This window comes from Notothenia rossii, assembly GCF_949606895.1.
Source record: "Notothenia rossii genome assembly, chromosome: 11".
NCBI lineage: Eukaryota > Metazoa > Chordata > Actinopteri > Perciformes > Nototheniidae > Notothenia > Notothenia rossii.
Genome location: NC_136910.1, coordinates 7,611,837 through 7,625,512, shown reverse-complemented (window position 1 = coordinate 7,625,512; position 13,676 = coordinate 7,611,837). Strand labels below are relative to the sequence as shown.

Here is a 13,676-nt window from a genome sequence, read left to right as displayed (position 1 = left end):
GGACAGCCGTGCTCATTAGCCTTTTTATAGCTGTAACGTCTAGGTGGGGAGGAGGAAGATTAGCAGTGTCTGGTAATTACAATGAAATGAGACTTTTGAAAGCCACACATTTCAATATACTTGGCAATTCAATGATGGTGGATGTTAACAACCTTAAAGGCTATAATGCACAATACAAAGGGACGGTATGAAAACATGCTCATGTTGTTGACGTAGATAGTAATTTCATCTCTTTGAGTAATACAAACTAATTTAAAGGTCACCTATTATGCAAAATCCTCTTTTTCATGTCTCTACATCAACATGTGTCCCCTCTTCTTCATGTCTCTTCTACATCAACATGTGTCCCCTATTCTTCATGTCTCTTCTACATCAACATGTGTCCCCTCTGTGGAAAGAGACTCTGAACGTTTCGGGAAAAAAGATTCTCTCTCTTTTTGTCCTGATCCATTTCTATAAAAACCTGTCTGAAAATGAGCTGATCAGATTTTGGCCACTTTATGATGTCATAACGATTTTTTGGCTTGTGTAACCGTTAGCCAATTACCAACCAAGGTAAACCCCCCCCCCCCCCCCCCCCCCCCCCCCTTATCACCTGAATATCCTCCTAGAGCACCATTGATTTCTTTTTAACCAAATCTCTCTCAGAGGGGCGTGGGGAGGGGCTTCTTATTTTCATCTAAAGTAACAGACAGAGAATCAGCACTTTGGAAACAGGGCTGAAACAGAGGGGATTATGGGTAATGCTGCAATGATCTGTTTGGTGTTTAGAGCCAAACACTTCATAGAAATGTTTGTATATATATCTGAGACCTATGATATATTGATAAACAACAGTGTAATAGGGGACCTTTAACGTAATGTCAAAACCGACACATGCCTATGAAATGTTCCTCTAACAACGGTGTAATCACATAACATAGCTTCCATGCTGGCATGTTGTTGGAAGGCCAGACTCTGACTGCTCGCTCCATCAGGTTACAAAGAATTCTGCCAAAACTCAAAATGGGCTAAAGTCCCTCCGCTGCACCACTGAATCACAGCCTTTAAATCCATGTGCAAATAACTTTGTGTGTGTGCTGTGCCTGTGGCCTCGTGCGTGCAGAGTGTGTGAACTACATTGCATGGGATGATTTGTGTGTACATGCAGGCTTTGCTGAATATATATGTGTGTGTATCTGTGCACCGAATCCTGTGTCTCAGCAGGGATTCCTCCTCTCTTCCTCAGCAAACAAACACCGCCGCTGCCATGGTACCTGATCCCACCAGACAAATCCTCCCTGGGATTGTCTGACACCATGAATGCTCAGAAACAAGATTGCTTGTGGTGTCGTTGCAAGTAGTGCTACTGTGAACTATGGAAAAACAGCTGTATGTAATTGGCATTTGTTTCTTATTTGTTGGTTCATTTCTGTACATTTTAGAACAGAAATAATTGAGTATTTACCCGTAGTTTCGTCACCCAATAATATAACAGGATCACATCCCAAAACAAAAAGCCAGCAAACTGCTCCAAAATGCAGCAGATGGGGAAAGGATAAAGTCGTACATTTTTTATATGCGACCTCGCACCAGAGATGTTGAAGCCGTATCCAATAACCGCAGACCCCCGTGTCTGGCAGCAGAGAAGAAGAAAGTGAAATATGAATGTTCCTGAAATATTGATGTTTCACAGCGAACACATCGAAGAAGCCTACATGACGCTAGATTCGACTCAAGTTTGTTTTCTTGTTTACTGTATCTTGCATTGAGGATTTATGAGTGCAGTGTTGCTCTCAGTGGGGGATGGGGGGGGGAGCAATTCAGGTCTCTGTTTCTGTGTTAACGTGCCCTTTTCTGTGTTACTGAATCAAAGAAAAAAGCACCGCAGAGGTCGGAAAACATTTAATTATAGCTCAGCAAGGTGCATCTACTGCTCACTGAGAAGCTACACTAATGGACTTTGATGTTATTGATGCTTCTCCTGAAAGAATGGCAGTGTTTCTCACAGAATTTGATTCTATTTGTGGGGGCACCGCACCCCCCCCCTCCGGCAAGAAAAGCCAAAGGCTAGCATCATAGAGACCACCCCCCCCTCAAATAAGATAATACATGCGAGTTCATGACTACTGTAGACAACGATCTTGTTGCTCTGTGTTGCGTTGTTAATGAGTGGAACACACCGGAGTTGAGGATCTGTGGGGCCTCTTACTCAAGGGCACACTAGTAGTGGTGTTCCAGGCAGGATTTGAACTCGCAACCTTCCGATCATCAGCCCACCTCACTATCCATTAAACTACCAAATAAGAAGGGGAATTATTTTTTAAAAGATTTTTTTTTTAATTAATAATAATAATCTTTTTTTTTTTTATGAGATCCATTTGTGGCGGACGATATTTAATTGTGGGGGCCGCCACAAATAAATCAATGTATGGGAAACACTGACTGGTGAAGGTAATCAGCTAATCCAAAGGTGTCATTCACACTGGGAACCAAGGGGACATAATCCCAACACAGTTAATGAGAACGCTTTAAGGATGGTTTATTTTCACAATAACACAGCAGACGATGTAAATATAGAAAAACACATTTGCATTGTAACATAAGCTTTAAAGGGAAAACAAGACTAGCCTACTGATTCTAAAATGACTCAAAAGTGCTTAGTTAGTTTAAAGAAGCCCTATTATGCTTTTGACGGTTTCCTTTTCCTGTAGTGTGTTTATATAGGTTTATGTAAATGGTCTGCAAAGGTTAACACAAGGCTATGGATGACTGTAAATGACAATTTGTTTGCATTGTTGAATCTGCTCTTTTGATGCACAGTTATGCACATAATTATCAATCTCATATCAATACATCTATTATATAAATCCTAAAATCCCATGTGGACGACCGTTCCAAAAACATATACATACATCTTTTTTACATGGTCTGACCACTTTTCAACACAAAGTGTGACCCCCTTGAATCCTGGCCCTGAAGGTAGAGGAAATACCCCTAATACCCAGTAGTTTTTATTCATTAAATCTCAGGCCCATGAGCAGTTTGAGGAACCCAAGCTGGAGGCTGTGAGGGAGAACAACGTGGAGCTGGTGCAGGACATCCTGAACGAGCTGAACCCGCTCACAGACAGCAGCCAGGCGGTGGACGAGCTGGTCCGCATCCTGAAGGAGCCTCACTTCCAGGTCTGTCCTCCAGCAGCACACGGCAGCTCTAATTAACAGGCACTCAGCCTCAACCCTTTGATTACTGCTGCTCGTGCTTAATGATGCATGTGGTGCGAGCATGGATTACACTGGTTTGGATGATGCGTCACAATAACTCGATCATAACTGTTATCTATTTATCGACGTCATCACCTGTAGGGCTGCACGATTCGGAAAATAAATAAATTATTGTGATTATTTTTGATAATATTGCACTATCCATTTATGTTTTCAAGAAAATCCCGTCCATTTCGCAGCCCTTATCCCCTGTGTTTGTTCTCCCCTGCTGTTCTGCACACAGTCCCTCCTTGAGACCCATGATTCTGTGGCGTCCAAAAACTACGAGACCCCCCCCTCCAGCCCCTGCTCCTTCATGGACGCAGAACTCAACAACCAGCCCGTTCCCCCAGACGCCGTCCGGATGGTGGGCATCAGAAAAGTGTCTGGCGAGCACCTGGTGAGTCTGCAACCCATTTGAATCAGATGCAGGAGAGAGGCTTCCTGTAAAATGTGAACAGATAAAAATCATGATTTGTGTTTTTTGGAGCAGAATATGCACTCAGTATAATGAGATGTTTTTGTAGCTTTGTTAAGAAGAGAAACAAGTCAGATTTATACGGCTTTTTAGCACAAAACCTGGTGATTGATCTGAAGCATCTTGACATGATAAAGGAATCGGTGGTAACTCGGCCAAGTTCTCTCTTGTCTCACTTTCTCATCATAAACTCTCCAACGCCAACTGTCTCTCAGAAGTTTCTGAAGTGTCATTTGCATGATACTTTACATTACATGTCACTTGTTAGCAGTGGCGAACTGTGTCTATCACAACTGGACCTTCTGCAGACACACACCCCCCCCCCCCCTCCCCCTCCGCGGCATTATAATGTCCGTCTTTTCACTGAATTCTCGTTTTGAAAAGGGCACTCACAACAATTCCGCAACAACTTCATCTTCACCTGTTGCACTTGTCATTTCTACGTTAAAAACAATAAAACTGCATGAATTGCTTCGTCCTATTCATCTAGGTCCTCTGTCTCGAGCCAGTTAACTAGCGGGCCTTCTAGAGCACCCTGGAACCGAGGGAAACTCTGAAAGAATACGCCCATTGGCTACAAATCAATATATGATTGGTTGGTCAAACTGTCAGTCCAAACGTACGCTCTCATTCAGTGAAACGGCCAGGGCATTCGATCAAGGATGTAGAATACCTTGGTTGAAGGATATTCTACCCAGAGACCCAGAACAAGATCTGATTGGTTGCTTTCTTTTCTAACACAAAACCACTGAAATGCGTAGTGCATGGTCGGAGAAGGACAAACAAATCAACGTAACACTAATATTACAGATCAACAACACAGATACCATTCTCATTTATTCATTTTATATACATTTTATTTATATAATTAAATCGATTTTTTGTTTGTTTTATGTGAGTTTTCCAGGGTATTCTCTGAATACCTTGAAGGCCCTGACGGTTCGCCACTGCTTGTTAGACGCTGTTATCCAAAGCGACTTACATACTCAATACTGTGGGCAATCCCCACAGGAGCAATTTGGGGTGAAGTGTCTTGCCCAGGGACACAACGACATGCTGACTGCAGTGGGGTTTGAACCTGTGCTCCCCTGATCCCAACACCAACACACTAGTCCACTGCGCCACAGCCTACCCCTTTACTTTATTAAGTAACTGGTACCAAATTGTGTCAATACTGTGCAACACTGGAGCATAAATGGGACAAAACTGTCAGTAATATACCTGTCAAACAAACCAACACACCCTGAAATATATCTTATTATGAACGTTACTAATGGAAGAGTTGGAACCGATTTTTGTAGCTTGCATCTGGTCACCATTTACAGTAATTGATATATTAGCTTCACCACTTAGCCATGGCACTTCCTGCTTGTTTACAACCCTCAACTCCTCCCCCACCTACGTGCCTTTTTGAACTGCTGAGCAATGAAGGACATCGCAACACTGTTAACTCATTAAAAACTAAAAGCTGTACTGTGATTGTTCTCGAGAGTTGACCCACTTGTGTGTGTTAGGGAGTGACGTTTCGGGTGGAGAGCGGCGAGCTGGTGATTGCCAGGATCCTCCACGGGGGCATGATCGACCAGCAGGGTCTGCTCCACGTGGGCGACATCATCAAGGAGGTGAACGCCAAGGAGGTGGGCAACGACCCCAAAGTGCTCCAGGAGATGCTGAAGGAGGCGAGCGGCAGCGTGGTGCTGAAGATCCTGCCCAGCTACCAGGAGCCACACACACCCAGACAGGTCAGCACACATCAGGTCTAATACATCCTGCTGCATGTGCACAGTTAGACTCCTGTTTTAACTCAAACAACCCACCCATAAATACACATAAATGGAAAAAAAACGTTTACAGTTTATAAGAAGTACTTGTGCTTTTCAGAGGACATAACATCAAGAAATGTAAAAGGCAAGGCAATTCCAAGTGCTTTGCAACATAGGAAAAAACATTAAAAGCATTAAGATAAAGTGCAGCAGAAACGCTTATAAAATGATATTTAAGTAGATTCAAAACGGTCTTTAAAAAGCCAGGAGAATAATGGAAACATTAAACAAGCTATAATAGAATAAGACAGGTATAAAATACAAGTCAAAGTGCAGTGTAGAATAATTCAACTAGAATGGCACTTAGGGAGCCCAGACCTCCTCTGATGGTGCTTTTTCCAGAGTCAGCAAGTCTTTCTCTAAAGCGTATTGTGTTCATGAGCTTTAAGTTTTAATTTGGAAACGATTGACGTTTAAGAAGATGTGTTGTGTTGTATTGCTTGGAGACATAAAACAATATTGTTAACTGTTTGAAAGTGGGCTTTCACATGAATCGTGCGAGTCGGAATCACATTTTTTGATTATTCCGACACCATAGGACACACGTTGCACACATTCCCTGTCTTGTAATGTTGTTGAAAGTTAACATGGTGTATCGGCAACATGATTCTGATCCCCCCCAAAATCTTATGAGTTCTTCTGAGGTTGGTTAAATTAGGCAATTTTTGAAACCATAATCCTGGGGACAGACGGACAGGCTGAATAGAAAACCTCCTTGTCGACGGGTTATAAGACATATAGTTCCCTAAATGTGAAAAATCACTTTATGACAATGGATGCTTGTTGTTTGTATCCATTTTGTGATTGTTAAGAACAGTTACCATAACTACTGTATAGCTGTGTTTAAAATGTCTTTCACATTAAATCTCAAGCTCTTTCAAAGTAAAACACCCTTGCTTTGATCAGCGATCCTTGAGTACATGACGTGCAAAATGTTCTGATTAGTTGGAAAGGATACTGTCACTTCCATCAGTCAAGTAAGTGCCGCTCTCCGTCCCCCCTGGCTCTCTCCCTGCAGCCTGTAACCTTGCATGCTGTGCCAAGAATCATATATCTAATTCTATAGCGGGACCTTGTACGTGACATTGGGTATTTTGCTTTGAAATCTGCTCGAGAGTTTTGTCACTTGAGCAATTGTATGCTCATATATTATGGATGAAAAAGTTAAGCCTTCCAGATGAGAAAGGAAAAGAGTGATCCCACAGACAGCTCGTGACGCTGGAGTCCTTGTACCTTTCAACACGTCCATGGTCGTAAAGTTCAAATTGTATTTTAGATTGTTTGAAAAGAAATACTTTTTTTACAAGACATAGTTTTAAGACTGCTGAAAAAATCACGATGTGTTTTTTAGTGACTCTCCTCGGGTCATGTTTGCTCGCTTAGCTTTCTAAGAGCTGGAGGAAACTAGTCACACTGAAAATATGACCCAGTTTAGAGTGAGGTAAAGAGAAGGGTTATGTATCCTGGTGATACCAATAGGATGGAAGGATGGAGCATTTCAGGATGCAGTACATACAGCTAAAAGAAAATTGGGCTCAATCTCCGTGACTGATTTGTCTCAGCGGTAGAGAAGAGGAACACAAGAGCTTGAAGAAGCTGTGCCAAATGAATTCCTTACACTACACCAAAATATACTAGAACATTATTTACAAGAAAATGATGTGGAAAGAAGGATTATTATCCGCACAGACATGCATGAATTCAAAGCACATTATTGCTGTCGGGTGCAAAGAATCACTGGAGCTCAATGAAAAGGTTAAAAGTTTATTTTCCATTGGATGAGATGAGCCACTGGGCATCTGGTCAGTCCACCACTTTGTCCAGACTGAGTTATCTCATCAGCTATTAGATGTGTTTCAATGAGAATGTGTACAGACATCCACAATGCCCAGATGAGGACCTCTGACTGAAGTGATCACCTGACTTTTAGCTAGCTACTGTAGGTTAGCATTTGTGGTTTTGAGTGAAAATCTCTCGAAAGATATTGATTGGATTGCCTTTACACTTTCTAAACACACGGGAAGAATTGAAATACTTGTTTTGGCAGATTAACTACATTTTTAGACTAACAGCCCAATGCTTTGGTTTATGACAACTACCTGGATCTAATGCTTTTTCCATTAGCCTCTGCTGTGCTTTGTATTCATTATTAGTTAGGAATTGTAAGCATTCTCACTGTAGACAATCTGTCTTACTCGCATTAGCATTTAGCTCAAAGCCTGTCACACAGATGACTCGGTACACATTTGTATACACATGGCTGAATAGCAAATGTTATCATTGTCACTTTGGATTTTCTGCCCACTTGCATTTAGCATTTACCTTAAACCACTCACGGCTATGGCTGTATACATGTTTATACATATGTCTAATTAGCACATTTGAGCTCTGTCCCTGTAAACATGATGCGATATTAGCATTAGCATTTAGCTTAAAGTACGCTATGGCTGTATATTCTTGTTACATGATTCTTTTGGCTTCAAATTAGAGTTTAATATCAGGTACTTCAGCCTCTAGAGGAACTGTGTAATATTCATATGAAATGAAAAAATGCAAACTATGCCAAAACTGGAATTGGCAGCTTTACAGATGACAGCAGCTATACAGTAGTTGTTCCTTCTATTCTGGTAAGACCTGTAGAAACTCTTGAGGAGCAGCCACAAATGCTTTTATGTTAGAAAATGCTCTCACATTTCTTAGGGTCATCCACTTAAAAGAGTGTGTTTTGAGGCATGGCTCTTTGGAACATTTCTAAAGGTGCATACTTGTCTGTAAGAACACATTCCTGCTGTCTTCTGAAGACCTTCACTTTGTAAAACCAGAGTGTAAGTGTTTGTGTTTGGCCTTTTTTTTCTCTGGTCTCAGCTCCTGATATCAAAGTGCCCACTTGAGCACCTAATAGTGGCCGTCCGTCAGAGATGATAAAGAATAAATTGGGTTTGCTCACACAGTAAAGTGCTGTAGGAGAACGTTGAACTGTGCCAAGAGTTGCAATGATTTGAGTTGTTTGCAAAAGTTCTGTGTTTCACGCCTCGAGCCCTGCCATCGCATGGTGACTAAACTCAACTGACAGCTCCCTTTAGTGTGTGTGTGTGTGTGTGTGTGTGTGTGTGTGTGTGTGTGTGTGTGTGTGTGTGTGTGTGTGTGTGTGTGTGTGTGTGTGTGTGTGTGTGTGTGTGTGTGTGTGTGTGTGTGTGTGTGTGTGTGTGTGTGTGTGTGTGTGTGTGTGTGTGTGTGTGTGTGTGTGTGTGTGTGTGTGTGTGTGTGTGTGTGTGTGTGTGTGTGTGTGTGTGTGTGTGTGTGTGTAATAAGCCACACACACACATTACAGTAAGAGCTTGCAGCCTTTTTTCTATGTTCATGCATCAGTTCAGTACGAGGAAAGGCGTCAAGTGCAGTGGTGGGGGGGGGATGGGATGGTTGCCATGGCTACAGTTTTTGGCTCTCTTTTTATTTCTATGTGTCAGTCAGACTCAAGGTGCTGTCAGTGGGGGCGATACAGGGTTTTGCTTTATGAGCTTAATCGTGAATCCTTGAGGTGTTGTGAAAGTGAGCCGAGAGATGAAGTGGGCTCTAACTGATCGAGGCTTTTTCAAAGTGATGGACACTTTACACGCCCAATGTGCCTAATGCATATCATGTTCTGTTTATACAAACCGAGGCAGCGGGGGAATACATCCCCAGCCTAAATGTGTATTTTTCAATCTGTTTTGACATCCATTATGGGGAATCTTTCTGACACCTTCCCTCCTTTCCCTGTCTTTATCCATTCAGGCCTTTGTAAAGTGTCATTTTGACTACGACCCATCCCATGATAACCTGATTCCCTGCAGGGAAGCGGGGCTCGGCTTCAACAGCGGAAACATTCTGCAGATTTTCAACCAGGAGGACCTTAACTGGTGGCAGGTGAGTAAAGCCAAGGATATTCAACATTTGTTTGTGCATGTATTACCTCAGCTAAGACTAAAGGGTTTTATTCTATATATATATAGATATTATTGGGAGGCATGTGGCGCAGTGGGTAGAGCCTTGGTGTTGGGATCAGGCGGTCACAGGTTCAAACCCCACTGCAGTCAGCATGTCGTTGTGTCCCTGAGACACTTCACCCCAAATTGCTCCTGTGGGGATTGTCCACAGTATTGAGTATGTAAGTCCCTTTGGATAAAATAATCTAACAAGTGACATGAAATGTTATGTCAAATTATTTTTGTTTGTTCTGTGTGCTCTCGCAGGCATGCCACATAGAAGGAGGCAGTGCAGGTCTCATCCCAAGCCAGCTGCTGGAGGAGAAAAGGAAAGCGTTTGTGAAGAGAGATCTGGAGCTCACTACCACAGGTACACCTCTCCCGGCTCGCAGCAGAGCAGAGGAGCTCCTCTCATTATGTAGATTCAACACAGACTAACGCACCGGCAACAAAGACAGCATCTGTTCCTCTCCACATCATACACACATTTCATCTGGCGCCGGCTGCTCATCCTGCAAACCTAGTCTGTTTCTGCGTCAGTGAGCACTGGAGAGCTGGTAATGAGCGCCGGCGTGATGAAGGAGGCCTGATTCCAATCTGCTTGTTATTAAGCTGCAGGGTCCTACATTCACAAACAGCCCCTCCAGAGAAAGCACGCTGATTCAGGAGAGGTGATAAGACCCCCGTAAATACAAACCTGATCAATAATCATCTCTTCTCTTGAGAGATGTGCAGTGAAAAGAGCCTCTGGTCCTTAAGATCTATCTGATCTCAACAAAACAGGTGGTGAGTCACAGTCAGCAGCTCGCCCTTCACTTGAGGAGGAGAGGAAGATGACAGCAAACTGTGCTGCCCTTGGAGCGCGGGAAGGACACATCTGTCCGCTTTCCACACATCATACCCACTGGGGGCATGATTTGAATACATTTTTTAGTTTTCTTGCAGGGTGAGGTCTGAAATTGTTGATCCAGAAGAAGAATACTTCATAATGTAGCACTCGAGGCTTGATGGGTTGAATTCTGACATGAGAATTATTACCTGAGCTCATGTTTGCTTCTATGTATGTCTCTATTCATAAGGCATCCCCCCCCCCCCCATGGGCTTAATCATTTTTCATATTGAACAGATTCTCTGTGGAGCCCGGTCACAGGTGTCCTCTGGCAGCAGACAGGTCGATCAATATTAGTGCACAGCGCCCTCTAGTGGGCTGTTAACTGTAATACACTTTGGATTTATTACCCTTTGGTGCTTTGCGACTTGATCGTTAATCATTTGGACTTTGTGAAAGTCGTTGGCTGAGACAAAAGTGTGAGGTTTTATTGAGTTTTGTCTCTTTGTGTCTCAGGCCCTCTTTGTGCTGGAATGGGTGGAAAGAAGAAAAAAAAGATGATGTATTTGACTACCAAAAATGCAGGTATCGTACCTCACAATAACAACGTCCCAGTCGATGTTGTTATGATATATTCGTCCCCATAATGACTGTTTTCTGACTAGAATTCGATCGACACGAGCTGCGGATATATGAAGAGGTAGCCAAGGTCCCGCCCTTCAGGAGGAAGACTCTGGTTCTGATTGGTGCACAGGGGGTCGGACGTCGCAGTTTGAAAAACAAGCTGCTGGTGTCAGACCCCCAGCGGTACGGCACCACCATCCCCTGTGAGTGCAGCTCACTGAACCACGTGATTCAAATAATGGGTCGTTTATTACCTTGCAATGTTTTATTTGATATTTGTGTGAATATTGTCATTTTATGTAATTTTTTTAACTCAAGTTACTTTCTGTTTTTGTCATCTTGGTTTCCGTTACGTATTAAGATGGAATGGTTTTTTAAACACATTTGATTTATTTTCCTCATATTTTTGTGATTTTAACTTTTGAGGGTCTATTTTTTGCACTATGCTTAAGATCACTTTCTGACTCAAGGATTCAAGTTTCATTGTCATGTGTACATTAGCTACAGTGTAGTTATGACAATGAAAATCTTAGGTCAACGGCTCCACCAACAGTGCAACACAATAAAACAGATAGTGCAAGTAAATAGAATATAGTAGAAATAGTAACGGTACGTCCACACAGCCGCGTTAAAAAAATCTTGGAGGTGGGCGTGTCTGAAGCTTGGGGATTTTTTGCGACCAACAACCAATCACATGAATCTCCCGCCCCCGACATACAAAGCAATAGCAATGTTAAAACAGAGTAAACTGGATATAAAATCCCCAAACAGGCGAAAACCTACCAGTTTCACCCACTGTCTCTGCCACCTCCCTCCATGCCTGGTTCCTCCGGTTTGAATCCCGGTAAGTTAATAGGGACTGGTCATAAAGAACCGGGTGATTTTCTACCGCAATAACTAATTTCTCCTTCATTTTTAGGAATATAGAAAATGACACTCCCAGCTTGCCCGCGGTTTGATTGGCTAGCGCTTGTACTGTCAGATTTGCATAAACGGGATTTGATTGGATGACGCTTCCACCTCAGCTTCAAAAGTTGAACATTGCTCAACTTTTGAATCCTGAAAATCCTGGAAATCTTCGCTTTGCTTCCCACAATGCAGTTCGGCGAAAAGTGAGGCAACGTGACGTCACCCCATTCAAAGTGAACGGGCAGAGAAGCGTTGGAAGATTTTTTTAACGCTGCTGTGTGGACGGGCCGTGACTGTTTTTCTCATCCTTCAGTCACCTGCAGAAAACCAAAGGTGGATGAGAGGGATGGCCAGATGTACTCCTTCATGACCCGCAGTGAGATGGAGGCCGACATCAAAAGTGGTCGTTTCCTGGAGCACGGCGAGTACGACGGGAATCTGTACGGCACGAAGATCAACTCCATACACGAGGTCATAGACACAGGAAAGATCTGCATCCTGGACGTCAACCCACAGGTAGCGGAGTCCTGCTCTGCTTTCTATCAAGTGTTTGTCATGTTTTCATGTAAATGGCTTCAGTTTAAATTCCATATTCGAGCCAATTTTGTTCGGCTCGTTGCTTCTGCCGTATTTTCAGGCTGAGAACCTCATCAATATGTATCAGAAGGATCTCTTAATGATTGGCATCATGCACTGGAAACACTCGGCTAATCTTATTTGCATACATTAGCTTGATAAATGTGTTGGATCAGGATGCTGCAGTTGCATTTTAATCACATTCTCTCTCAGCTTTATAATTGTGTGTCAAAGCTTTTCCCTTGGCTTGCTGTGCAGTCATGCAGGGATTGTAAGATGTCTCACATCCGTTTTTTCTTTTCTTCGAAGGCTCTTAAAGTCCTGCGGACGGCAGAGTTCCTGCCCTATGTTGTCTTTATTGAAGCTCCGGATTTTGAGGTTCTCAAAGCTATGAATAAAACAGCAATTGAGTCGGGAGTGGTGACGAAACAGTTAACGGTGAGTTTGTGTTTTGGCCATGAAAACCATTTTCTGGGTTTCACGTTTCATTCATCTTCTACCATGCACAATATGGTTCTGATGAATCACAGTTTGGAACAGTTTTATTTATTTTTTAAGGTGGGACTATTGCCTTAAAGTGGACCTATCATGCTATATTTGAATAATATAGTGTAGTACCATACCTATATAAGGCATATTTATACTTTTTATTTTTCAAAATACCAAACAGATCATGCATTTTAGCCATTCCTCATTTCGCTCAATTTAACACTGTCTTTGCATGGGCTGATTCTGTGAGAACAGCACCATCTACAGGCCTGGCATATGTACTACAGCGTCTCCAGTGCTTTCCAATGGCAATGTCCGTGGCTGTCTCCTCCTGATTGGTGTAGTTGGCCCAATAGCCGTAGCGCCACTTCTGTGACGTCATAGAAGTGTTCAAATCTGGATCAGTCTGTATCAGATCCGTTGCAGCCCCTTTTTAAGAGATTTGGGTATGGAGGAAAATAGAGAGGGTTGTGTTTTCTGACACTTGGTGAGTTCCCTGGAACACCGGGGACACATATTCATGTATAAAAGACGTACAAAAGTGCATTTTGCATGATAGGTCACCTTTAACTTATTGATAAATAAGTATATTTACAGATTTTTTCCATACATTTTTCCATATTAATCAGTTACTTATTTAGTTACACATATCCAATAAAAGGGAACAAAATAAATACTTTTAAAAGCATGTTTTCAGGGGCTCTAAAAGTCAGGTTTTTGTTAAAGCCTGAAATAGACTGA

The 13,676-nt window shown here is 42.5% G+C and overlaps 1 protein-coding gene across 7 annotated transcripts in view; it reads left to right on the top strand.

Moving 5' to 3' along the window:
* Positions 1-13,676, top strand: part of mpp2b (MAGUK p55 scaffold protein 2b) — a 51,748-nt gene that overhangs the window by 35,863 nt on the left and 2,209 nt on the right. For 4 of the 7 annotated variants that reach the window (XM_079660741.1, XM_079660738.1, XM_079660739.1 and 1 more), the window contains 9 exons: positions 2,991-3,164; positions 3,487-3,642; positions 5,235-5,462; positions 9,318-9,449; positions 9,776-9,878; positions 10,854-10,922; positions 11,003-11,164; positions 12,184-12,386; positions 12,756-12,884. In XM_079660741.1, coding sequence (XP_079516867.1) covers positions 2,991-3,164; positions 3,487-3,642; positions 5,235-5,462; positions 9,318-9,449; positions 9,776-9,878; positions 10,854-10,922; positions 11,003-11,164; positions 12,184-12,386; positions 12,756-12,884 — 1,356 coding nt within the window. The remainder of the gene's footprint in view (positions 1-2,990; positions 3,165-3,486; positions 3,643-5,234; positions 5,463-9,317; positions 9,450-9,775; positions 9,879-10,853; positions 10,923-11,002; positions 11,165-12,183; positions 12,387-12,755; positions 12,885-13,676) is intronic. The other 3 variants (XM_079660742.1, XM_079660740.1, XM_079660737.1) reach the window with 1 other exon arrangement.